Below are 26522 nucleotides of genomic sequence, written 5' to 3' on the forward strand. Positions count from 1 at the left end.
GTTGGTATAACAAACCTCGTACGATTGATGACTCACTGTGTACAGTACTGGTCAGCCAGTATTAGCGTAGAGCTGCTGTTAATAGGAGAAAACAGACAACTGATGTTTTTCATTGCTGATCATGTCATTGTCGGACTTTAGAAATCAATTGTTTCTGCTAATAAATTTGGTTATTACAGGCTATATTATAAAAACAAGTTAACTAGCCTAATTAGCAAACTAACTGATCATTTTAATTTACTATGCAAAATGAAAATAGGAGCATAAATGATCAGCTCCTTTAACAGTTTTTTAAGGACAGTTTCTTTCAATGGAAGCCAAGCTAGAACAAAGGTCATCATATACAGTAAGTTCCTAGGGCCAAGATTTGGATTTTGAATAGTGGCAGAATCTGCAGCAGTTTTGTCCCGGAATACTGTAGTTAGCATAGCCTACCGAGGCATACTCGCTCCACTCCCCACAGTAACAAAACCTCAGTAGCTTCCCAGATTGTTTTCTCTGTAAAAGTTGTTCTTATTATAAATAAAGGTTGGATACCACTGATCTACAGTGGTTAATAGGACTGTCATTATTGATTATATCAATAATCGCATAATCAACCAATTAATCTTACAATTCATCGAATAATAATATATATTATAATATAATATAATATAATGTATACATAGTAATTGGTGCGAGGCAGGAACCAACCACAAATTGCAGGGTGCACATATATATGGTCATTTTAGGCACTGCAGTTCACTTAATTAACGTTTTTGCACCGTACAAAGGCTTGCACACACAGGTGAACATACACACTTCACACACATGAAATGGCGGTGTGTGGTGACAGCGCTACCCGCTATGCAGTGTGCCACTAGGCATGCACGATGTGTGATGTTAATATCAACATGGCATTTCATACACATGCACATGCAGTTGTACCTCTTGGGTTCCAACCATAAATAAGTTGCACTAAAGTATTTTTACTTCAATGGAAACCAAACTTAGCAAGCCTTACAATTTCAATGATGGTCCCTTCGCAACATTATCTAGTAGGTCTATAGGTTTTTTAAAAAAATCAGTCTAAAGTTTTCTGCCTCCGCTCATGAGCATTGCATGCGATCCTTGAGACAACCATAATTATTTTTGTACTTACTGTTGGACTCATTCATAAGCTGTGCGACACGTTTCTGAAAAATTAAAAAAAAATGAGTGAAAAGGAGAAAAGCAAACAAGAACTTCACGAAAAGACATTCGTATTCTTCTGTATGGAAATATTTTGCATTCCATAGGGACACTGGCCAGCACAGAGTGGGAGCGGTTTTCAGCCCTGGAGTTTTATGCCCAACTCCAGTCCATGTTGTCTTCATTCTGGGCAGACTTGTATACAGTACAGAAGACACAGTGCAAGAGATCAAGACAATGAATGACACCATCATTCTTTTTTTTCTTTCTTTATTGCCCACAACCACCTCCCCTCTTCGGAGGACAACTTTATTTTACATTAAATTAAAGGTACAGTGTAAAGAGTGTGGCCGCTCCGAACTCACCCGTTCAGGTTTATTTGCCATTTCAGTCATATACACTGTATACAGTGAAACGAAACACTGTTCCTCCAGGACCAAGTTGCACATAAAACAACTTGGAGCCTCCCAATTCCAACAGCGGGGGAAGGCAAGAACCAGTGACAGAAGAGCCATGATTCAAGAGGTGCTACGGAACCTGGAAGAGGAGGGACGAAGGTCAAGGGCAGTGGAACTAACTTCCCAAGGAGCCAGGACCAAATGGGACCTTCCCAAGAGGAAAATCACCTGGGCGGACCTATGGAGACTGGAGCCATTCCACATCACATCATGGTTCAGGAACTGCTCTGCCAAGGACCGGAAAGAGCAGATGAACACTGCATCAGATCTGCCTTGCCCTCCCTACAAGACATTTACACCAGCCACTGTAGGACCAGAGCAACAAAAATCTTCAAAGACCCCTCCCACCCCAATAACTCTCTGTTCTGCCTGCTGAACTCAGGCAATCGGTTCCGCAGCCTTATGACCAGAACTGAAAGGTCAAAAAAAGCTTTTTTTCCCCAGGTCATAAGGCCAAGTCAAGGACCAGGACAAGTCTCAGTGCCCTTAGTTCTTCTGCCAGACTTTACAGTGACTCTTCAGTCACTGTGACACTGACATTTGCCCATAATCCCATGATCACTGTTTACATTCAGTTCATACTGTCCAAATTGTCGGTACATTTCTCAGGTCTCTTGCACATTGCACTTATATTGCACAGCTCAATTACTTTTACCTTATCACTTATGTATAGATTATGTACAGCTGAACATATTTTATACATTTTATATTCTTTTTATATATTTCATTACTCTCTTATCATGCACAGCTGCTCAGAGTGACCATGGTTACATTTCAGTAAGTTGTATGTGTACAACGACGTACATGACGAATAAACCTCTTGAATCTTGGGGTTAAGGTCAGGACTGTGGTGGCCAGTTCAAGTGTGAAAATAATTCCTCCTGCTCCCTGAACTACTTTTTGACTATCCGAGCCCGATGAATCTTTTCACTATCGTCCCGGAATTTGCCTATGACATTAGGAAAGAAAAAATCCATTGATGGGATAACCTGGTCATTCAGGTACTCAACTGACTTAACTTTATTGACGCATAACGCTACTGAGCTGTAATAATGACCCAGTCATTGGCTCTTAAGTACTTGCTGATTTAAATTAAAACGGTGACTTTTTTGGCCAGACAGTGTAAATAGTCTGCAGGGTTTGCAAACTGCCCCAACGCTTTTGATGTAGCTAATTTTAGGTTTATAATGGAATAATATTGATTTGCTTGAGCGTGAGAGTCACACTAGACGCAAGCGGGAGAGTGCGTAACCCTGCTCATAATTATGATGATTTTTAACTATAAAGGTTACCTGATATTCATTTTAGATGTATTTTGACACTGTTTAATGTCCATCATTTCAATTAATTAAATAATGGTTTGTTAGGTATAAGTATGGACTCACCACTCCGGTGGATCAAGTTTTGCGCGTCTACCCAGCAACACCTTTGAAGCATAAGTCACAAACCTAGAACCGAAAATGAAAGGAGTGTTATCACGTAGCACATATTTACAACTACTCTAACTTAATATGTAAGTTTTATTTGTCACTGGATTAAATCTAAGGCGGTAAGTATCTATGTGACAGCTTTCTTCTAATGGTTTTGAGTAATGTTCAGACCTGCTTTCTCGAGAATGTATGGTCATTTTAATTGCTAATGCAGGGAAAAATGGAAGTCAGTATTTATATGTTTAGCTGAATAATTCACATTACGTTAACCGATTGCGGGGAGAGAAAGAGCGATAATCTAGGATGAAACAAAAATTTGGTTGCAAAGTGCGAAATTCATGTGAAAGATTTTGATTTTCGTGACATCGTTAACATTTACTTTCGTTACATTTACCGAGTGACGATGTTTTGCTTTGTGTGCCCAATTTTCTTTCCTAAATAGCACAAAAACTTCAGAAAAAGAAGTAAACATTTACGAGAGTAAATAACCATGCTAAATGTAATGCAATTTACTAATCCATTCTCATGTTTCCAGCTGTCGACCGAGAGATTTCACGTAAAAATGTCTAATACGGTAAACATACACCTCTTTCTTTCCAAAAGTCTTAACGATCCTTTATATAGACAACTTATTTGCTTCATGACAGGATGCAATTGTTTTCTACAGGACGATTCAGCCGTGACGAATGCTCAGACGATACTTAAAAATGATTTACATGATCTAAAAAAGATCAAGCAGGAGATTAAGATGTGCGAGGTGTGTATAATACGGTGTGTACTCTTGTATTATACGGTGAGCCTGTTTTATGTAGATGCTCAGAAGATAGACATTAGAAACTGGCAAAAATTAATCCGATATATAATACCAAAAAATACATTCTGTTTCCTTCCATACGGAAACCGTATGTAGACAGCTCATGCGCAGTTGTTGAAAGACCAGCAAGACTTTAGTGACTCCAAAGATGAGCTTTGTAAACTGGCTGAGGGATTTCAGAAACACAGCGAAAAAATCAAGCATGAAACTGAAGAGGAGGAGAAAGAGCACAGCCGAAGTATGCATGATTTACAGGTACTGTATCTAAGGCTATAAAAGAGCTGGGCAGGGAGATATGTATCTTTGGAAATGTAATTCCTTATTGTCTTGCAGAAAGGTTATTACTAGGTATTAGTTAAGGACTTTGATTCATTGCTTTACCTTGCTGTTTAAGTAATGTTGAATATGCAACAGGGGTGGGGGCGGGGTAGGTCAGAACCAGAACTCACTTTACTCTCACTTTACTCTCAGTATGTATGAGCATACTGGAACTGTTCCAATGCCAAACATGAAGTACATAATAATATTACTCGACATACAGGAAAAGCACTTCACAGAACTCTATGTGTAAAAATAGGAATACAAATAAGAATACAAATATTTACAGAAGACGAATATACAGGACAGTGCAAGAGATTAAGACAATAATTTTACTATAGTGCAAGAACCAAAAACAGTCTGATAAAGAATGCCATTACCTTGCCTGAAGTGAGCTGATCAACAAGACATCATTTTTTTTGTGAATATGCATGTGACTTCGATGGGCACAGCATGCTAGTCCAGATGTGAATGTTGCTTCTCTGCCAGATGAAGCTTGCCAAGCTGCAGGAGGAGGAGGATCGTCTGAAGACAGTGGAGATGCAGATGAAGGATGACCTTGAGCGTGCTGACAGGCTGAATGAGAAGCAAACACAGCAGACACAGGTGAACCATCAGTAACACAAACTGTGCCCTGGCCTCTTCTGTAGCACTCTGGACAATGGGGAAGGATCAAAATGGGCAGTCAATTGAATGTAAAGACTTTAACTGAAATGAGAATCATTTGAACTGGATTTGCTTGCTTTACACTCCTTTGTTTGGTGAACATCTCATAATGCTGCAAATGCTGTTGTAGTTGTCTGCAATTGTGCCTGAAAAGCGGTTGGTTTTCGCCGGAGATGCAAGCAGTAAGGCAGGAGGTTTGGATGTGAATTCTCAAATCGTCTATCCCATGGAAGGTGGGACTGTGCTGCTCACATTTGAAGATGAGAAAGGTGAGCCATTTGGTTTACCCACCTGGAGAACGTAGTCTTTTTTGTATTTTAATCTACAATCATGAGGAAAAATGCTTTATGTACTTTTGAATCTCTTTGTAAACTTTTCCTGTAGTGGCACAGCAAGTTCTGGCTCTTCAGAAGCACGTGATCCAGTTGAACGAATGTTCCATAACCCTAGAGGCCAATCCTGTACAGTTCCTCATCCCAAAGCTCATAGAGGTACAGCACCACCTTATTTATATAAATGGTCTTGATTAATTTACTATGACAAAATTAATTAAACCAAGGAATGACTAGCTCTTTGTTTAATAGAGTTTATATATATACTATTTACATACATAGCATACATAAGCATGCATGCTAAAATTTATATATATATATAATCAACTTACAGAGAACAAACTGCCTATGACTTAAATACAATGATTTATAATAATGAACATGTACTATTTTGTGATGCTCATGAAAACATTGTGCAGCTTCAGAGATTCGTCAGCCTGAGGTAATGCACAGTAACACATGTAGTTACTTTTCTTGTTATTATTATTCAGTGTATTATATTGTTCCGAATTACCTACAAATTCAACTTAAGACTGACTTAGGGAATGCATCTTGTTTGTAACGTAGGGACTGCCTGTATTATCTTTATCAAAGCAGTCATCTGCAGTACAGATGACTGACATGGTTCTTTTATGCGTTGAACGGTCAGATGGACATCCATGAGTGTCCCAGGTGCATTCTAATCTCCAACCTGCCAAAGAACGTTGAAAAAAGCCGACTCTTGGATAAGCTGGAGCTGCACTTTAGCAAGACGCGCAATGGAGGAGGTGAAGTGGAGTCCATTGATATGCTGGAAGATTCCAATGTGGTCATAAAGTTCTTGAATGGTGATGGTAGGTATGGGCATAGCATAACAACGTATGTATGCTAAAATTCATCTTAGTAGTCTGGGTACAAGACTAACTTTAATAGGGAGATAATAGATTGAATTTTATAAAATTTTTGAATTGGTTCAAGTTTCATCGATATAGAGTACGGTGCAAAAATCCTAGTGAAAGAAAATGGATAAAGCTATTTATCTATGTAGTAGGTGTATATTTGGTGAGATAAACACACAATTTATCCTTTAAATATATGCAAATTAACAACGCCATAAGAATGTTTTCAGTTCTCCAAAAAGTTACTGATATGTTGTTGGATGTCTAGAAGGACACTATTGTAGTTCCCAAACCTCTCCTCAAGGGCACCTCATTTCATGTATTTGTTACATTTCACCGCCATCTTACATAATTCATTAACTTAATCAATTAGTTAAATAGCTCAATAAGGTATTTATGAGCCAGACATGGTATACTAGTGGTTGAGTCAAAAATACATGGGTGCATTGGATGGTTGCTGCAAATACTGAGGGAACTTTCAGAGGCTTAAAATGGCTAAGCTGACACACTGATGGAAGTCATAGTTTTACACGAACATGAAGATCATTTAAATATAATTTTCTTTGACTGCCTAAGACTTTTGCAATGTACGGAATGAGGTTTTTATTCAGTAAAATCCCTATAAAAGAAGTGAAGACTGACCTAATAGAGGCTATTTTTCAGTTACTGAAGGTTTGGTGCGTAAGGAGTACCAGGATGTGCAAATAGACAAGAAGGAGAGAGTTAGAGTGACTCCCTTTGTGAATGGGGAAATAACCACCCTGCAGGTAAATATTAATGAGAATGATGACAATCCATTGAAACAGCAATTACTTATACAGTTCTTTATTCAGCCATTTTGTATTTCACAGTGTTCAGTCAATAGGTTTAAGTGTATTCAATGCTCAATGTAAGATGTGTTTTTAAGCATTTTCCTTAAATAGAACTTATAGTACATCTTGAAACTATTTATATCTCAAATGCTGGGCTGCTTACCCAGGGATGTCCTCTAAAAAGAGGCCTTGACAAACCTTGTTTAAAACTTAAACGTAAACTTTAACCCCCACCCTCACCCTACCTCTTCAGTCGACAGCTTTTATTGTGACTACCACCACCCTGGTGGACATGTACCAAACATCCCATTGTCCTTTGAAAAAGTTCAATATATCCTAAATTTCTACTACAAGTCATTTACAGATTTGTATGCTACTATTTAAAATGGGAAGTGCCTGCAAATTTAATACATTATATTTGTCAGCTTAATATAACAAAATAAAAAATACTTACTTTATTTTGGTGACTAAAAGCAGCCTTGGAAAATAAAAATAAAGATTTTAAGGTTCTTCTCTTACTCCTGATCATCCTCAGACCCAGCTGTCTGTGTCCGGGCGTACCGTGTCACTCACTGGGATTCCCAGTATCATGGATGAGGACACCATGCAGGACAGCCTGGAGGTCCATTTCCAAAAGTCCTCTAATGGTGGAGGCGAAATTGAAGCCATTGCCTTCAACCCTGTCGGTCACAACAAGCTTGCTGTCTTTGACAATGACAATTCTGCAGACCCTTGAGTCTGAAGTACTACAGGCCAGTCTATAATATAATGATACTATTATTAAGTTTTATAAATTCTCATATATCACTAAAAAGCTGTATGTATGTCCATGTGTCAATTCTACAAAGGAAAATCTTTAGTAGTTAGCTGGGGAATAAGTTTTGATTTTGAAGATGATGTTACATTTCATTAAGTCATCACTAAGTCTAATCTAAATACTTATGCTTATGAATATTATGCACTAAAATGTATGTAACTGAAAGACATATGAAAATATATGTTTATGTTTTAGAATAGCATGTTTGGTACCATGATCAGAAATGTTACATGATCACATGTGGAATGTTTGAACTGATATTTTGCAAAGACTGATCACAGTACAACAAGTACAACTACACTGAGAGATTGTTGTAATATGTCTTTGACTGATCACGCTGTTAGTTCCCACTAGAATCCACTTGCATGGCCCGTATTTCATCACTCCTTGGGCTTGAGGGCAATACCCAGCTATGACAGCCTGGTGGCAGCAGAGAGCACCAGTCTCTCAGGCTGTCTGTGAAAACGTGTTACAATTTACACTATACAGCTGCTGTAAACATTTCCCAACAACCTAGTTTGAGGGTAAATATACTTTTTGAAGGATTAAAGATTAAGTAACAAGGTCTTAAGGAACAAACTGTTTATTTGTCATATTTAACATTGGTAACACTGTTTCCAGCATCTCAATATGACATCATTGATCAGCCATTCAAGAGAAAATGGATATATTGCACAAATTATAAGTATTTCCCTGACATTAAAAAAACTAAAATGAATCGTTCAGTTTAATGGTAGGAAATATGCTACTTTCATATACCATTAACAATGTGAAATTAATTAAAACATTCTACTTGGCAACTCACAGACAGTGCATAAACCTAAGAATGCGAAACGTTTAAATAAACTTTTAAAAATAGATTTGTCAAACTAAGTTTGACTTATTTGGACGTGGTGTGCACTCATTTATATATTATGATCTTGCTTGAGGTATAAAGCACATGTTCAGAATTCTCTAAGTTAATTGGTTATTTGGGTAACAGAAAGGTCTTATGACCCCAAGTGGTTTAATACCTTCAGATCTAATACGATAAACTGAGTCACACATAATGCCTGCGTGCCTGGAAAACTAGAAGATATTAATGGCGCAAATACCATTGTAAAAAAGGGCCACAGTCATTCCAAAAAGCAGAACATTTACATGAATCTTCCAAGCTGTGTGAAAAATTCCGAAAGTACTGGAACGGGACACAGAGTTATAACACAGTGGCTGGTTTTTGTGTCCATAGTGGCAAAAGTGCAAAGGTCAAAACAATTAAATTCAGAGCTCATCTTTGTTTTCCAAAGTCTGCTTCTTCAAGATGACAGTGCTCAGTTTTTCCTATTTTCTTATAAAAAGCAATTTTCAAAATGCTCTTTGTAGTTGACAAATTAGGGTGCTACATTTTATTTCACTGAAAGCAGAAAGCGGTGATAAGAATCCATGGTTAAAGGTTAAACAGTGGCTCATGATGAAGGCAGAGGTGTACTGTAGACGTAAATGGGAGAGTGTGACTGGATGGTGGGTTTACTCTCGTGTATCCAGCATTCCCTCACAGACCCTCCAGGTCCAGGCAGTGCTGCTTCTGGGCGCATGGACACAGCGCATCTGTAAGCCCGTTTTAGGCAGAACCTGGTCATGGGGCACTAACCGGCCATCCAGTGTCACCAAGCTGAAAGACCTCTCTGAGATCTGCAAGAGATAAATTCAGGACAGGTTGGGGACAGATTTTTAAGTAAAAATTCTACTTTCATCCTTTTTGCAGTAGATGTAGGTCATACACAAACAGATTGGTTGTCGTACTTGTTCACTTATTCCTGTGGCGACGTGTCCCACGGTCACCTTCGGGCTCTCCCGGATCCAAAGAAACTGCCCATTGAAGTTCTCTATACATACATCCACTCCTGGACAAAGAATTCATGAAGATTAGTCATAAGGATGATATACCATTAATTGTAATTTATGTAGGTTCCTGCCTATTCATTTTGGTGCAAAATTGAGTCAAGCGCATATTGTTTTTAGTTGACAGACTAAAAATTCTTGGGAGAATTAGCTATGGGTCAACAAGCCATTTTATGACCTTCTGTTCTTATGATGAAGCCAGCTCACCTTCAAAGCAACGTGCGGATGGCTGAGGTGAGGAGCCCAGCCAGCCAACATTGAAGCTCTGTCCTTCAGTTTGACTACTGTAGGATGAGTAGACACCAGAACTGAGATCATCTCCCATGCTGACCGACCACCAGCCTGAATCCTGCACACAGAGGACAGAGGGAAAACTTCGACCTTTTTTCTTTCTTGTTAGCTATTTTGAAGGATCTATTAGTAGAAAAGGTATGAATTTATTTCCCACGCCTGTCAGACGAGTTACTGAAAAAAGTGCCAGATGCAACAGGCAGTCAAAAAGACATGGACTGGAGGGAACCACATAAATGTCTGCTCAGCCCACGATGTCACCAGCAGGGAAACTATATATATCAAAGCAACCTGCCTCACCAGACCAAACCAAATCATTGACAAATCATCAACCCATCATGCTTATTATTATACTGGCTGACAAGTATTGCCCTGCGGGCAGGTCTCTTAATGAAGACCAGAGAAATCCTCTATACCGACCAATTCAGTCTGCTTTCGCTGCATATTATGGGATGTTCTTTGTGTTGTAGGAAGTAACTAAAATACAATATATTGTAACAGCATAATATGGTCGTCTTGGGAACGTTAGATGCATTCAGTGGCTTCTGCTTCAGCACCTTCTCTCCAGGGTCCCTGTTAGAGATACAGTCGCTGCCCAAGCAAGACAGCAACTGCTCCTGTAGTTCTGGGGGGTGTGGCTGAGACAGGCTTCCCAGGACCAAGTCTGGAAGGAGAGCGTGGTAAACAGTCAGGGACAGAAAGCACTTAACTATATAACTATCTTGACGTTTCCAGGAATATGTTGTTGGGAGTCATCCCTTTTTTAGCAGTGAGGACTGCTTGTTTCAGGCACTAAGACAGTGACTAGTGTTACACTGTTAATCCAGACTAGTTCACTTCAAATCAGAATTTCACTCAAAAAATGACCACACGATTTCCTACACACCTACAATAAATCACACTGATTGTTTTCTAAACAAACTTATCAAGCTATGATGCAATATGACATTTATTCCAGTTTACATTGGAAGTTTAATGTTTGGGCTATTTTAGAAGTAACTTTAAAATATCATTGAAGAGAGAAGCAGTCATCTCATCTTCTGTTGCTCGGCTCTCAGGTTCCCATGAATCCTTGATGCTATGAAAAGGTCCGTTCTTTAAGAAGTCATAGCACTTAATTTATGGCTGTTTTAAACAGTCTACTGGAGGCCCAGGACTGCACAGTCTCACCTCGGCTTAGCTTCTGCAGTTCCTGCTCTGACACTGTATGGGTGCTGTCCACCTGCTCCCATCGCCAGGGTCCAGAGTCACATGCTGGGAGGCGGAGGCTGCCCTCCAGAGAAATGCAATCTGAGGACTCCCACTCTCTGTTATCATCTTCCTCAGATTCCAACTCCTCTTCGTCTTCCTCCTCAGACTCTTCTTCCTCCTTCTGGGCAGTCTCCCTCCAGGGACTCACCCACTCTTTGATTTGCTCTGAACTTGTCTCCAGGGAGAACGCCGGTCTGAGAGGAGACATTGACCTGGAGCTTCTGGATGACCCATGCTCTACACTTGCTGGCTCTTGGTAGGCTCCTGTGATGGGGCTTTTGAGTCCACCCACTTCAAAGACACAATCACACAAGCAGAGCCAAATGCAATTTAATTACTTAACTGCTGGAAGAGAGAACCATCATTTTATCAAAGACATGCACACTATGAGTTTTATTAGTCGATCTTTTCATTTATCAAACGAGGTCTCACATTTTCTCAAGGCTTTGGTGACTTTCTCCAAAAGCTCCACAGCTGATGCCCTTTTCATTGGCTCTTTCTGTAATCCAGCTTTGAATACATCGATGGTGTATGGCTTACAGTTGGCTGGAATCTCCCTTAGAGGGGGGGGCTCATTTGCTATCTATAAAACACAAAAGACCTAAATGAAACACATTGTACATGGCATGATATTGTTATTACATGATCTTAATGTCTAATGAATTTTAATAAAAAGGAATCTTAATTGTCACTGATATAGACACAGAAAACCAATGTATCTAATGGCACCCAACCCAATGGCACCCAACACAATTGTATTCATCCAATTGTATCTAATGGAAATATATAATCAGCTTGAGAGCAGATCATTCACATTCACAAAGATATTACTAACAAAACAGTATCTCATAATCTAATTGTAATAAAAGGCAGAGCAGCAAAAAATGTTTAGGACTGACCACTAGCAGTAAACATTTTATGCACAGCATTTTCATGAGTAAATCTCTGAGGAAAAGTCTTATTCTCATGTTGACATTTAACCTGTAGGTCTGACATGGAGCATAAAAATTACAGTCAACGTTCTCCTGCTCCTGATGAACTGCGAATTAGAATGAACTGATGGTTGACTAAAGTCACAACTGAGCAATTGTTGAACTGATTTGAATTGATTTAAACGAAGTCTCCACAGACCCCTAAGTGAAATGACTCAAGGTGTGAAGTACAGTAACCCTTTCACATTTGCAAACTTTTTCAGATTTGGTTATTATAGTTACACAGGAATATTTATGGAGTTTGCTGAAACTGGCAGATGATGCATAAAACATCATGTCTCAGCAACCAGCCTCACCCTCATGTTAGCTGTCGTTCTGGTGGATTTTCGTGTTTCTCACAGTAAGCTTCAAACTTTTCAATGCATTTAGTTTTGAATTTTTAATAATGGGTCCAAAACGTGGTGCTCCCAGTGTGTACAGTACTGTAGTTATTTTGTATATACAGGGGCATCATTTACAGGGTTTAGAATTTATATAGGGGTGGCATGGTGGTGCAGTGTTTAGCACTGTTGCCTCACACCTCTGGGACCTGGGTTCGAGTCTCCGCCTGGGTCACATGTGTGTAGAGTTTGCATGTTCTCCCCATGTCGTCGTGGGGTTTCCTCTGGGTACTCCGGTTTCCCCCCACAGTCCAAAAACATGCTGAGGCTAATTAGAGTTGCTAAATTGTCCATAGGTGTGCATGTGTGTGTGAATGGTGTGTGAGTGTGCCCTGCGATGGGCTGGCCCCCCATCCTGGGTTGTTCCCTGCCTCGTGCCCATTGCTCCCGGGATAGGCTCTGGACCCCCCGCAACCCAGTAGGATAAGCGGTTTGGAAAATGGATGGATGGAAAATTTATATAAAACATCTATAAAGGAAATGGCAAATCAATCTGACATGCAATTGTACTGTACAGTACTGTTTATTTAGAAACTGGCAATAAATAAACTGTTTCATTTTATTGTTCAGGCTAGCAGACCGTTATAGGTTAAGGTGAGGGGTGCTGAAGTATTACGAAATTATGAATTATGAATTTTCATGGGAATCTTCTGCCCAGATTCCTCATAAATGTGAAGGAGTTACTGTACACGCAAAAAAATAATACATAAATAAGAAAAAAGGCTCCAACTATAACAGATATTTCCTATCTAAATTCTTGAGACATCTTGTGTTCAACCAGCAAAACAATAATGGATTTGCACCATCCATTTCACAATTTTTCCCACAAACTTTTGCCTTGTCAATCGATGACCGTCTGGGCTACATTCAGGAAACACACTTCACTGGAGCTATTTTCTCCTATCATTATTAAAATCTTGAGTAGAAAACGAAATTCAACTTTTCCATGCATCCGAAATCAGCTACCAAGGTTCAAGCACGCAAGACATTTACACATGTAGAAGGAATCTCCCAAATGATATTAATCAATGAAACTTTTAAAAACTAATACTAGAACGAAGCCATTACAAATATTATAGTATATATAATACTACAAAAAATACAAATATTACTAAAGTAAAAAAAAAAAAAATCCTACGTCAATAAAAAAATACTTAACTGATGATCAGAATGCTGGCAAAGGCTACACAGTTTAACTGAGGCAGTGTGTAGATCGCGGGGTTCTCACCTTCAGGCACAGTGGGTGGGAGTAGAAGCGGGTCCAGGGATGGCAGCCATTGACCATGTGGAGCAGCATGCAGCAGCTGCTCCACACATCCGCCTTGGCACAGCGAGGTTCTCCTTTCACCACCTCAGGCGCCATGTGTGTCTCTGTGCCCCGGAAGCTCTGTCCTGTAACCCCGGCACATCATGAACGTCATCCAATCCCACCGCCCGATGGACGCATATATAATGACCCACTGTGACTAGGGACAAATCTGCCTGAGCACAATGTGGCTATTGGCCTGTATTACAATGGATTCTTGCGAATTACAGTTCCCTTGAGCACTTGATCTTACCGTGGTTAGCTTTATTGCTCTCTCCGTTGGGCCCCAGCCTTTCCGAGTGCCCAAAATCACAAAGAAAGATGTCCTTCCCATCCTCCGAGAGAAGCACATTGTCAGCTGCAGACAGACATACAGGAGGTATGGGCACAAGGCACTGAGGATGAACACACCAAAAAACAGGGCTCCAGACAGTGGAGCAACCTGGAAGCCAGTCCATCACATACAAGCACACACTCATACGAAGCACACGCCATATGCCTAAAGCAAAAGTATGACTTGAACCTGGAAGTGTGAGGCAACAATGTAACCACAGCCCTAACACTTCAGGTGAAATTAGTGATATCAACATATAGGCTATAGTGAAGGACCTTCACTTTTAAACTGAGACCCAACTCGGCTCCCAGCAGGAGCCATGTTTCTGTTATATTTGTTCAAGGAACTCCATTAGAAGCATTGTGCTCAATAGATAAAAGTGAAACGTTAAAACTTGGAACTGACTAGGAAGTATCCAGTCAAGTATGCAACTAAAGAGTTAAATGATAAATAAACTTGCTTTTAATTACTTTTTCAGATGGCTGTTGGTTGGGAGGTGCAGTTGTACAGATGGAACAGAGGCCAAGTCTTGAGAAGGAAATGTGTTATCTTTTTATTTATATATTTTTTTTAACTATGAGTCACTGGTCATGTGATGGGAAATTCCCCCTCCCCCCACTTCTGCATTTCTGCTCTCTGCACCGAGCAGCGATGGAAAACAAACCAGGGCTGCTCTTGTGAATTTGAAAAAAAAAATGGTAACATCACCAAAATACAACAACAAACATCGTAAGGCTGGAATATAAACAAAGAAGTGAAACCAATCAGAAAATAGTGCATGTCGCCCATGTGTGAACATTATAGTGATTTATATGAGGGTCTGTGAATTTCCTCAGTTGTACAGCTAGAAGATGGGTTTTCTTTTGTGAATATGTGTGGGAATTACTGCTCACATAAGGCTACAACTATGTCCTATCAGGATATCTTCTTTCTCATTTGACTCACCTTTAACATCCAGGTGCAGGACCTGCTGCTTGTGAATGTGCTGGAGGGCCTCCAGGACCTGAGAGTGGTAATGAAGGGCAAGATCCTCAGGTAGTCGGCCTCTCTCCCTTAGCAGCTGCCCTAGAGAACCTGAAGAGGAGGCAGATAGTTAGGGGACAGACATCATTACTTCTCTAGATGGTGGCCTTTCAGACCTGAGCTCAGAAGCAGATTCAATAACTTAATATTGAACCAGAAAGAGTGTTCATTGCATTTGATGGATGAACAGTCACTTCATTCAATAAATTCAGTGAGTGAGCATCAAATACATTGTCTTAAGAACCATGAGATATTGTTGACTTTGAACAACGAGGCACAGTTACAATATCAAATAAGTGAGATCAACCTTCTTGACAGAAGACTGGTTCTCGGAGTACTCTGGGAATAAACTCTGGTGACTCACTTGGCTTGAGATCCATGAAGAGGATAACGTTTGGGCCCTCCCTCACTGCCCCAAATAGCTCCACTACACGGGGAGATTTCAGGACACTCCACGAGCCCACCTCCTCACTTTTGAAGTTGCTCAATGGTATCTGGAATATGAGAAAAGCGAAAGGTGGGTCAATGCCCAGTGTCTGAAACAAAAGCGTCTGAAAAGATTTGAGGTACGTGCTTCAAACAGGCATCACCTTCTTGGCGGCACACTTGAATCCGGTACTGTTGTCCTGTACACTATAAACATCCCCATACGAGCCACTCTGGATGTGGTTAATCAGGGAGAAGTCTCGTCCTTCCCTGAACTCATAATTCTTCGGCTTGAGTTGCTGGCAGAAAAAAAATGGATGGGTGATTTACTAAACTGCAGGCAGGGGGGGGAAATAAAATATCCTTAATTTTTACCACCCTCACCTCCTCAGGGTGGAATAAGAAGCCCTCGTTTATATCTGCGTTGCATGCATCGAGGGATTCCTCTGCAGTTTCTCTCTCCAAAGCCTTGAAGAATGGACCCAAGAAGCAGCGGTCCTCCTGGCTCACAGTGTTCTGCAGGGCCTTCAGTGCTATATCATACTCACCCAGGCTGCTGACCAAAGAGTTTGCCCAGCTGTCCTGTATGCTCATAGCATCCCACGGGTGGATGTCATGTGGCAGAAAACCAGCAGGTAACGCAGGACAGGCACGCTGGATTAACTCCAGTCCAGGTCCCTCCGTCTCTTGCACAGCTGACCTCTGGAATCTTCCATGGTCATAGCAGCTGATGAGGAAATCTTCCTGGATGGGCATGGAGAAAAGGTAGCGTCAGCATGGAGACACTAGAGCAAATATGACTTAATTTGAGACCAAAGTCTGGATACTATTAAGGTTGCGCTTTGAAGGAGGCAATTAGACCTTTTTAATCACAAGATCCATTCCTATCAGGCTTTAGATGTCTGATTTATAACTGAGATTGGAGTCTTTCTTTTTATAAGCAGGGTAACAGCTTATCTTCACATAATTATGGCAGATGTAAAAAGTGCAGCATACGTTAAATATACATTATCACCATCATTTGGGGATACCCACCTGGTCTGGACTTGTGGAGCATTCTGGTGTATATGGGGGATGCTGTTAATGGAGACTTAAGTCAGACACTCAACAGTTTTCATTTTAAAATACAATCTGTGTTTAACACATCACCAATCTGGATGACACAGTGTGAATGGGAAACATTTTTCGTTTCACTTAATTCACCAGAAATGCCCTTTAAGAATACAATATAAGTATACATATCAGAACTTTTACGCTGTTTCAACAAAAAGGGGAGGCTGTGTATGGTGGTCAAACGATTTTCTAAGTCAGTGGTTTCACTTCCTTAATGGAGGAGCTAATGTTTTGGGTTAGGACTCCAGTGTTTCGACATCATTACTTATCCTTTCACCAAAGAACAATGACTTATTCATTTCACTGTACAGGCAGCATGCTAACTGCATTCCACTGTTGTACTCAAGAATGACTACCATGTTCATTACTCATGACAAAAAACGGAACACAAGCTTTCGTGACAAATAAAGCCGAACCACAATTTTCAAGTGAATTTCAAAGGCACGAAAACATGCATCTGCTGATCTTCCACGTTGAAGATACATGAACCACAAGTGCTTCGCAAAAATCATTTGTATTGGAGAGTGCTTGCCATTTACTTAGTGCTGATTTATTTGTATCATATGAGTTTCTGTCATGTACGGGCCAAGAAGATATGAGAATATCCATTTTTACATGCAAGGTTATATAAGACGTGCACACAAGACGGACATCCTGTGTGAAGAGGCTGGACTTGCGGGACTCTGTACCTGGCTAATAGAGCCGCTGCTCTCCTGCTCGGGCACTCCTGACAATGTCCCCTGTTCACACTCCTCCACATGTTCCCTCCGCCTTTTCCGACGCTGCCTCTTCCTCCGTTTGCTCGGGGAGCGTTGGGGCTGGGCAGCCAGGGGTCCCACATGGTTCTCCATTTGGGTGGCAAAGTGAGCCAAGTGGTCACCTTCCAGGCCATGTTCTTTAAAGGGCCTGCAGAGAGCCGCATGCATGACCATGGACCGTCCAGAAAGGACAGAAGCTTTCCTTGCAAGATAAGAGAAAAGTTGAAGGTCCTCACCTGTCCTTGTTAATCAAGTGTGATCTAATGTAAGTGTGTTCCGTGCTTGTGGGGCTGAACTCCAGAGGCCCTTCACCTGGAATGCAATTGAACAATGTATGAGTATGACTGATACATCACACCAGTAGGGCTTGCACATCATTCAGGTATCTTGTCCTACTCACTGGATTACCGACACCATTTTCACTTTGAGCTGCGTCTTTGAACTGGTTAACAAAGTTATAACATGCATGAACCTCAGTTCTGTACACTTTACCCTACTTTTGAATCTTCCCATAGCCTTCCCCTGGAGCAGTTCATGCTGTCCATCTTACTCTCAGGCTGGGCGATGATGGAGATGCAGGAGAGCTCCTTCGCCCCCAGCTCCTCCTCCCCCACTTGCTTGGCAGTACCCCGTGTCAGCAGCACCTTCAGCGAGTGGTGGATCTCAGCGAACAGTAAATCCTCTCCGAACTCCTTTATCTCAGAGCACATCTTCTTCCCCTGGAAAGGAAACTCCACAGCTGGACCCCCTTTCAGCTCCTTGAAGGGAGTGGTGGAATTGAACATCCTGGGCCCAGCCATACTTTCTCTTTCAACTGCCCCACACTGCTGAAAAAGAGGTATGTGATCAATCAAGGAAATATCACTCTTGGAACAGCCTCCATGCTGTTGAGCTTGCCAAGAGACATGAGACATAACATACATAGTTGATGCCCGTTGAACACTGGACATTATCTATTTTTACTTGTTATCAGAGCCTAATCAGACATGGTAGCAAGAATAAAAGCACCTGCCAGTAAACTATGTCAATGGCAAACACTGTCTGGCAAAACAATAAGCTTGTTTCCCCACCTTCTTGATACCTAATCTTGAGCAGGGGCAATAATTCATAAAGTGTGGGAGGACATTCAAGATTTTATCTTCAAAGAGCCAGGATGACATGATAACAATTACTCCTTTGTCAAGAAAGTATCTGATAATGAGGCAACTATGGGGACATACCAAAGTGTATCAAAGTTTAATGTCGAGAAAAGCTACTCTAAATAAATTTAACAGACCCTGAAGCCCCGTGGGCGGTTGATGTGGATGTGTTAAAAGAGTTTTATTTCCTGCCAATTAGTTACTTGACCTGACCCAAGATAGAACTGAGCCGCTCAAATGACATCAACCCTTCAATTTCTCTTGTTTCGATGCACCCCCAGCCCCCCCCACTTTTTTGTATTTTTTGTGGGCTAAGTAGCTGGGGATTCTCCTCACTGCATTCAACATTTTGGCATAAGACAACTTGCTTGTGCTTTATTCTTACAGGTCTGTCAGGATCCCCATCACCATCAGTTCACATGTATCTAAAATCAATTCAGTATCACTTTCAGTATCAATTCAGTATCACTTGGGATTTTTTATGATTATGCACAAAGCCCTTGGATGATATTTATCTAGCTATAAAAATCAGACATGACTTTTGTATTGTCATTTCCAGTATATGTGTGTTAACTATTTTACAGACTGTGTAAAGCTGCCTCTTTCCTTGTATCAGTCACTTTTTTCCTTTGCATGCTTAAAGCTTTACATCCTCTTCCAGCACAATGTTTCTTATAGCCTGGACAGACTATGGCAAGTCCTGGCCTGTTTAACTAAATGATGGACAAGGCTGAGCCAACTGCCTGACCTCTCATCCTCCCTGAGCTCTGGTCCTGTTGCAGCATTGCTATGGGTTGCATCAGTGCATCTGCTGCTCACTTTCACTAAATACCACTTGGATAGCTTTTGACCACACCGTGAAATGTGCTTCACTAACAGCTGGCCCCTTACTGTTGTGTGTCACTCGTGCCTAACAACTGTTCCCACCATTTTTAATTAAAAATTATCAGGTTCCTTTTCCACGGTCTAGCATTGGTACCACAACACAACACAAACATTCTTTCTTCAATGGTAATAATCCAAGTTTGTTAAGGCAAACCAAACATTAAATGAAACATATGAGACATACATTTGAGTTAGACATTACCAGAAATTCGCACCCTTAACTAAGAATGTTCAGCAGTACTGGCATTTAATGCTAATAGTCTGAGTAAATCTATCACTGACGCTGAAGTGTATAAATAGCTGGCTGGGGTTCTGGCAACCAGAAAGCAAAATCCTCAGCTGGGCTCAGCTGTTATGAGCTTTCTCTGGACGCCCACCATCAACATCTAATATATTACAGAGATGTGAGAGGGTGACTGACAAAGTGATTTTCTTCACTTTTTAATTCATATCTTTTCAATATTTTCCCATGATGTTTTGGAACACTATGCAACACTGTAGAAAAGTATTCAGTTTAAATGTGAGTCATGAGGTGTATGAAATGACTTTGTAATGTTTTTTAAACTTCGGTAACAATTTGTTTTCAAGAGATTAAGTTTGATCTCTAAGTTAAACACTGTTTAGAAATAAGGAGACGAAAAAAGCATTGGTGAAAACGGTTTTCCGGAGATCGGCTGTCAAAAGTTTGATCAGTAAATCGCAATCTGCCTGCAGGAAGGTTGACAAGTAATTTAATTCGCGATTCTTTCAATTATTAAACTAAAAAAACAGGTTCGATTTCGATCCAATACGACGTGGCCTTGGCACCGACTCCAGACGGAGATCCTTTAAAGCACAGTCTCACTTATAAAGGAGAGGCGATGACTAGATCCTGCATGGGTTACGTTTCCTTAGATGAGCGGGGACCGATCGGCTGTGCGTGCGAAGCAACTTCAGAAATTAGCGCTTTGCGGGTCTGCCGCGCCATCTAGGCACTTTGGCTCTGAATGATCTTCATCCACACGCATTCTAACTAATAAACAACAAAAAACACATTGTTGTTTACAAACGTCCTTCATAAAAAAGCTGTCTTCTGCAAGCAGCTCGCTAAACCGCAAGTCCGCGACCGCCATTCTGCGGGCCGTCAGCTGAGCGCCGGCGACCGTGCGACCCCCAGCGCTATAATGCCCGAAATAAAACCAGGCCCTTTCATCAAGCGCCGATGCGCTGCTGAAACTGGCAAAACAGCTACTTGCATCTGTGAAGAACATAAAATGGCTGAAAATGGCATCAGAATAGAGTGGTATTAAAATACATAGCTATGTTAAACTTTTAAGTGGTCTTTTTTTTTTACTATGGTCCATGTCATTTTTCCCCAACAACATTCTAACTCTGTATGTCATTAGTATTTAAGTAGTTCTGAAGTGTCCTTACCCCATCTGAACAAAAAAGAAATCAGCACCAACTAAATGGTCACTAGGGTTACATTCGCCAAACCCATTTTCCCTCTAACACAGGACCCTGCTTTCCTACAAAATTCCTCCAGTACCAACAGTTCACCCATACAAGGCTTTGCCTGATGTGACATTTATTTTTTTTTTTTGTTACTTCCTGCTACATAGTGCTAACAACCCTTCACAAAAACGATCCAATCTGCAACTTTAATAAACTCAGAGAACAGGTCTGTCATGCTAACAAGCAGGCTGTGCCGTGCAACACTCAGCAGGACATACCACAGCAAACTTCAGCAGCTTCTTCTTCTCTGAATACTCTTCTCGTGTCTCTTTTTCCCCAGTTGAAAGTGCAGCTACAGACCACAGCTGTCTTCCCTCATGCTGTCGTTCTCCACGCCTGCCCTGCTACGCTCTGCTGCAGAGGCTCCTGTTGGCTCACAGTCAAGTGAGCGCTTGGTTCCTGTCGCCTTCTGATTGGTCCAGTGTACTGTATGAGTTACGGGAAGGGCTGCTTGGGTTCCCTGGCCTCCCCCCACCTCGCTGCAAAGCAGTGCGATAGGCTTTACTAACCCTAACCCTCCTTCCCTCTCTCACTCTCGCTCGCTCGGCTGTCTCTCTGACGTGCACGTGCATGACAGAGAGGTAACCACCTGTCCGACTTCAAGCGGCGTTGAAAGGAAATCAAGGCCAATGAGGCGAAAGCTCTGTATCGGTTTAACATTTCCTGTCGGAACAGCCCTTTAAATATTCCAAAAAAGGTTCTAAAATGAACATAAGATCTTTGTCCTTTCCTCTTTGTCGAGTTACCTGTATAAATCCGTTTTATTTATTTGTTTTATAAGGGCACTGCAGGCCTTTCATATGCATCTGTATTCCATAGCACCTATCCAGTAGCTGATCACCTTAAAGCTCAGACTGGCTGGCAATCCTTTGCACCTTATGGACTGTTTACACTAATTCAGCCGAACTGCATGTTTCTGGGCTGCAGGATGAAACTGGAGCACCCAAAATAAAACATGCAAACTGTCCACAGACTGAACAGGGACCCTGGGAATGTGAGACTACAGTACTACACACCATGCCAGCCTGAGGAACAAATGATCCATCCATTTTCCAGCTGCTTATCCTGGCCAGGGTTACTGGAGCATACTGAGCCCATTCCGGGGAACATAGGTGAAGAGGATACAGCCTGAATGCGATGTCAGTAGGAACAAATGATTTCCAATTTAATTATTATGAAAGTATCTTTATGATACGGATCGTTGTTGCTGGCTGCTTTCTGGGAGAGTTCTGTGTTACAAATCCTTACAAAGGACCACAAGACAGAAAAGGTCGAAACCTACGCAAAAGATACAAGGAGACTGACATGGACCTTCCAATGAGTTGAAGAAGTAAAACTTAGCCTGTGCGCTTCCTCTTTCCATGATATTATGCTCCATTCGTGGTGAGCGTTACACCAGTTTGTCCGGTATACTGGTTATAATTTCCTGTATTTTATGAAGTTTTCATATACTTCCATACCATAGCATAGCTGACACGGCTGTTATGCTTCAAATTCAGCAAATTATATAATATTATTAAATGCTAAAAGCATCATGCATCGCTGTGCTGAGTGTACTAAGAGGAGACCCCTGTTAACTGTGTGTTATACTAACTATAACTGTTATACTAACATAACACAACAATTCTCCATATATACGTGTTGAGCTATATAGTATTTACAGTTCTTGCTTTAATCTGTGCCTGAAAATTTGGATTACATGTAATATAATTAGTTGTGCAGTTAAATGTATATCAGTAAGGCAGAATCTCTAACACAATCGATTTATCACGGTAATAATTACTAAAATCATGCAGGTTAAGCAAACATTGTTAAACATATATATCAAAATATATATACGGTAATATCAATAAAACGTGTCTCTGTGGAACAAAATATAGGTTATAGTCAATAGAATATGTCACTATTAATTGAGCTGAATATAAAATTGTTAATAAAACCACCCTTTTTTTTAAACATTTGTATTTCTTTATTGATGTGATTGTGGTGAGAGTGAACTTGAAAAAAATATCGTGATATGCCACAATCCTATAAAATACCGTAATACAAATTTCTGGTCATATTGCCCAGAACTATGCTTCATGCAGTGGTGAATGTGTACCCTACTTGATTCATATGGTACTACGAGAGTTTAGTCAGTAAATTCTACATCAGAAGCATAAATGCATGTACCACTTACACATGTCTCATCAGTGAGGCATGGAGAAAAATGAAGAATCTGCATACTTCCTGCATGGTTGAAGATGCTGTTGTTTTACTATTTGCATGCCCCCCCTACACCCCCCCCCCCCCCCAAAGGATCACTATTCCTCTGTGGCTCTGTGTGAGGGAAGTCATACAGCAATGGTTACTTTTAAAGCCATCATTTACCTGCACTAACATCTAGGACGGCATGGATTCAGTAAGCACCTCGTCTCTCTGCTTGTATTTTAACCGACGATTCTTGGATTTTGATTCATGCCTGCTAGCCCACATAACCATTCATTAAAGCCACTAGCTCCATATTTGGATCTAAGAGCACTTGCATTACAAACCTTAGCCAGGGTTTTAAGTTCATTAATGTATTAATACCTCACTAGATCCAAGAATCAATCTTTTTTTTTTAATTGTTGTATATTGCAAAATAATTGCAGTGACAGAATATTATTTTTGCAAGTGTACATACAGTATAAATATGCTATTCCAAAACACTTAATTGAATACACCTTTTGATAACTAAATGCAGAATAAAAACATTTTACTAGAAAGACTAGGTATTAGGCACAATTTCTTCAAAACTAAACCCAGTGATGACAAGATAGTCCAGAAAAACCCGCATAAAGAAGCGTTCTTAAGAGCACTTCTACTATTGCCAACGTGTACATATTCAGATTTTTTGTTCTCCTCTGTGGGACATTAATGAAACAAAGAAAAAAAAAGAACATTGAACGCCAAAGTTTTCCTATTGTATGCACGGCCGGCCTTACAGCAGTTTCATTCAGGTTAAGCAGATATGTAGATACATTTTTGCATTATTAATAATAATAATAATAATAATAAAAATGTCATGTGAAAAGGATGGTACCAAGATTACACGATTTCACTAGAGCAAGTATTACATCTGTTTTGTATTAAAACAGTTTCAAAACTACAAGTAACTTTTCCCAAAGAAACAAACCCCACTAAGGATAAAATATCAAAATTAAGTGTAAAAAAGAATGATACATTTTTTTTACAATTGTGAACTATGCTAAATGGAACAGAACACTTGTAGATTCTAACCATTGTAAGCAAAGTCTAAGAATGATACAAAATGTGTGGATGTCTTAAGTCATTTCTTGCATAATAATTAATAATTCTGTCTACTGTACTACTACCTAAAAGGATACTTCACATAAATATCGAAGAAATGTTGCTTGGGACAGATCTTTCAAATCAATGTCTAATGCAACCATTCTTAATGGTTATTAGTTATTATTATGGTTATTATTATCAATAAGATTGAGTCATGGATCTGTATCTCATATTAATTATTTTGTAAAAAGTGTCCAAAGCCAGAGGTGCCTGGAAAGAATTCTCTTTCTGCAAAATAAAGGAAACTTTTTGTTTTGGTAAGCTGATTTTAATATAATCTTAACGTTTCTGAACATGGCTGACTGTTTATACGTAATGCATCCATATTTTCATCTATGAACTTTATTAAATCCTCCTGTGTGTGTGTGTATTATGTGTGTACAGATATATGAATTTACAGACATATAAAAGATAAACATAAATTTTTTATAGCCTATTATTTACCGGAGAGAATCACAAACAAGGCTGGCTACCGCGCTGTGGTGCACATCTAATACTGTACGTTTTCCACCCACTCGAATGTCAAGCATACTTTAAATCTATGTTAAGGGAGCATGTCTGCCTTCCCTCATCAAGGGAAGTCAAGCACAACACATGGCCAAAATGACTGGTGACAGGGAATTGAAGGCAAAAGGTAAAAGAATGATCGCCGGGCCAAATGAATGATCGCGTGGTGGATTTGTATTGGGTTGGCCACTACCTGTAACACTGAGACACCTATAACACATATCGCCCCCCCACGCAACACACACGTACACACACACACAAACACACTTTGTCACCCGTCGTATACTTTACATTCAGTTTACAAACGTAAATTGCCGATGTATTACTGGTGCTGTGAATTTTAAGTGTTTTCTTGTATATACGTAAATGTCCGTGGGTGCATCACATCCGCCTCTGAAGAGTGTAGTACATACTGGGAGAAAACTTTAACGTACTGGTCGCAATCATATATAACGTCGATGTCTGACGATTTAGTAACACAATTTAAAGAATGTGCAAGAAAATAATGAAATTTCTAAGATAAAATATGAATCCATATCTTAATCAAACTTTCGTAAATAGCATCAATTTTGATTAATTTTATAAGACGTCTTAAACTGAAGCGGCACGTTGTTTTTTTTTCCTCCGCCATTTTACGTAATCACTAATTCTTAATTTTCACAATTTCGCCGTAATCAGTTGTTATTCCCATTGCAGCCATTACAGGACTCTGGACGTAAAGCAAAAAGTTTACTTACTGTGATGATATTCTGCATAAGACGTGACTCCCGTGGAACTGGGAAATCTCTCACTAACAATTTATGAAGCCCCGCAGTGTTGAAATATCTCGTTTGCCAACTGATTCAAGAAAAATCGAAAGTAACATGTAATATTAACAGCCGGCAATGAATCTTAAACATGTTGCATGTTGTTCGCTACAACGCACTGTATAATATTTTCATAGCTCATACAGATAACTACATTCCGAACTCTGCCTACTTTACGAATTTGCCTTATAGCCCTGACGTTGAGTGTGTTTAGACCGGATGGTAGACGGGGTTAGGGCAACTGAGGACATCTGTTTGTTCTGTTCTGTAGGTAAAGGACACCTTATTGTGTCTATTTTTGGCGTTGAAAAATTATGATTCCTTTAAAGTAATGTACGTAGGCCTCTCCTGAATTTTGAATTAATTCACAGTTATGGTTTCCTGTATTTCTTTGTCTTTTTTTTGCTTGGAAATTTACTGAATTTTCACAGCAATCTTAATATATTTTCAGCTTGTTAATAAGTATAATAATTCATCATACAGGCCTATGCATTTTGTCCTATATGCAGGGCCATAATTATCCACCCATTTTCTGCAACCACTTATCCTACTCAGGGTTGTTTTGGGGTCTGGAGTCTACCCTGGAATGGTATGTGTGCAAGGGAGGGAACAACCCAGGATGGGGCACCAACCCATTACAGGGCACACATCATTCACTCACACAAGCACACCTATGGATAATTTGGTAACTCCAATTAGTCTCAGCATGTTTCACATTTTGATGAAAATGTGTGCAGTTTTTTTTTTTTTACTCTTGCCATTTTTTTGACTTCTTCCAATATTTCTAGCTGAAAACTTTATTCTGCAATATTTTGCGATAAAACTTTTTGTACATTATTATAGCATCCTTTCACATTTTCTGGTGGTGAAATAACTGTCAGGATCGGTCCCTGTCTTGCCCCCTTTGG

The 26522-nt window shown here is 40.2% G+C and overlaps 2 protein-coding genes across 12 annotated transcripts; one reads left to right on the forward strand and one right to left on the reverse strand.

Moving 5' to 3' along the window:
• The first annotated feature begins 3019 nt into the window (after window positions 1-3019).
• On the forward strand, window positions 3020-8260 carry LOC125742372 (interferon-induced 35 kDa protein homolog). 6 transcript variants are annotated; one of them, XM_049014302.1, is made up of 10 exons: window positions 3020-3177; window positions 3594-3632; window positions 3726-3815; window positions 3969-4127; window positions 4680-4796; window positions 4987-5125; window positions 5241-5347; window positions 5838-6021; window positions 6730-6833; window positions 7414-8260. In XM_049014302.1, exons 2-10 carry the CDS (start codon window positions 3621-3623, stop codon window positions 7612-7614), a joined length of 1113 nt encoding a protein of 370 aa, XP_048870259.1. In that variant the 5' UTR covers window positions 3020-3177; window positions 3594-3620; the 3' UTR covers window positions 7615-8260. The 6 variants fall into 6 exon arrangements, with proteins under 6 accessions (XP_048870259.1, XP_048870257.1, XP_048870258.1 ...); XM_049014300.1 differs by having other exon boundaries at window positions 3594-3815; XM_049014301.1 differs by having other exon boundaries at window positions 3025-3632.
• Window positions 8261-8262: 2 nt separating this feature from the next.
• map3k14a (mitogen-activated protein kinase kinase kinase 14a) lies at window positions 8263-25845 on the reverse strand. Of its 6 annotated transcripts, none has more exons than XM_049014295.1 (18): window positions 25546-25845; window positions 21187-21447; window positions 18001-18274; window positions 17687-17762; window positions 17382-17598; window positions 16615-16656; window positions 15964-16323; window positions 15744-15878; window positions 15518-15647; window positions 15076-15204; window positions 14050-14154; window positions 13719-13882; window positions 11551-11701; window positions 11038-11409; window positions 10425-10531; window positions 9784-9925; window positions 9478-9578; window positions 8263-9366 (listed from the first exon to the last, which is right to left on the reverse strand). In XM_049014295.1, the coding sequence occupies exons 3-18, from the start codon at window positions 18248-18250 to the stop codon at window positions 9202-9204; spliced, it is 2646 nt and encodes an 881-aa protein (XP_048870252.1). In that variant the 5' UTR covers window positions 18251-18274; window positions 21187-21447; window positions 25546-25845; the 3' UTR covers window positions 8263-9201. The 6 variants fall into 6 exon arrangements, with proteins under 6 accessions (XP_048870252.1, XP_048870250.1, XP_048870248.1 ...); XM_049014293.1 differs by having other exon boundaries at window positions 18001-18277; XM_049014291.1 differs by lacking the exon at window positions 21187-21447.
• Window positions 25846-26522: the final 677 nt, after the last annotated feature.

This window comes from Brienomyrus brachyistius, chromosome 5 (assembly GCF_023856365.1).
Source record: "Brienomyrus brachyistius isolate T26 chromosome 5, BBRACH_0.4, whole genome shotgun sequence".
In the NCBI taxonomy this organism is placed as follows: domain Eukaryota; kingdom Metazoa; phylum Chordata; class Actinopteri; order Osteoglossiformes; family Mormyridae; genus Brienomyrus; species Brienomyrus brachyistius.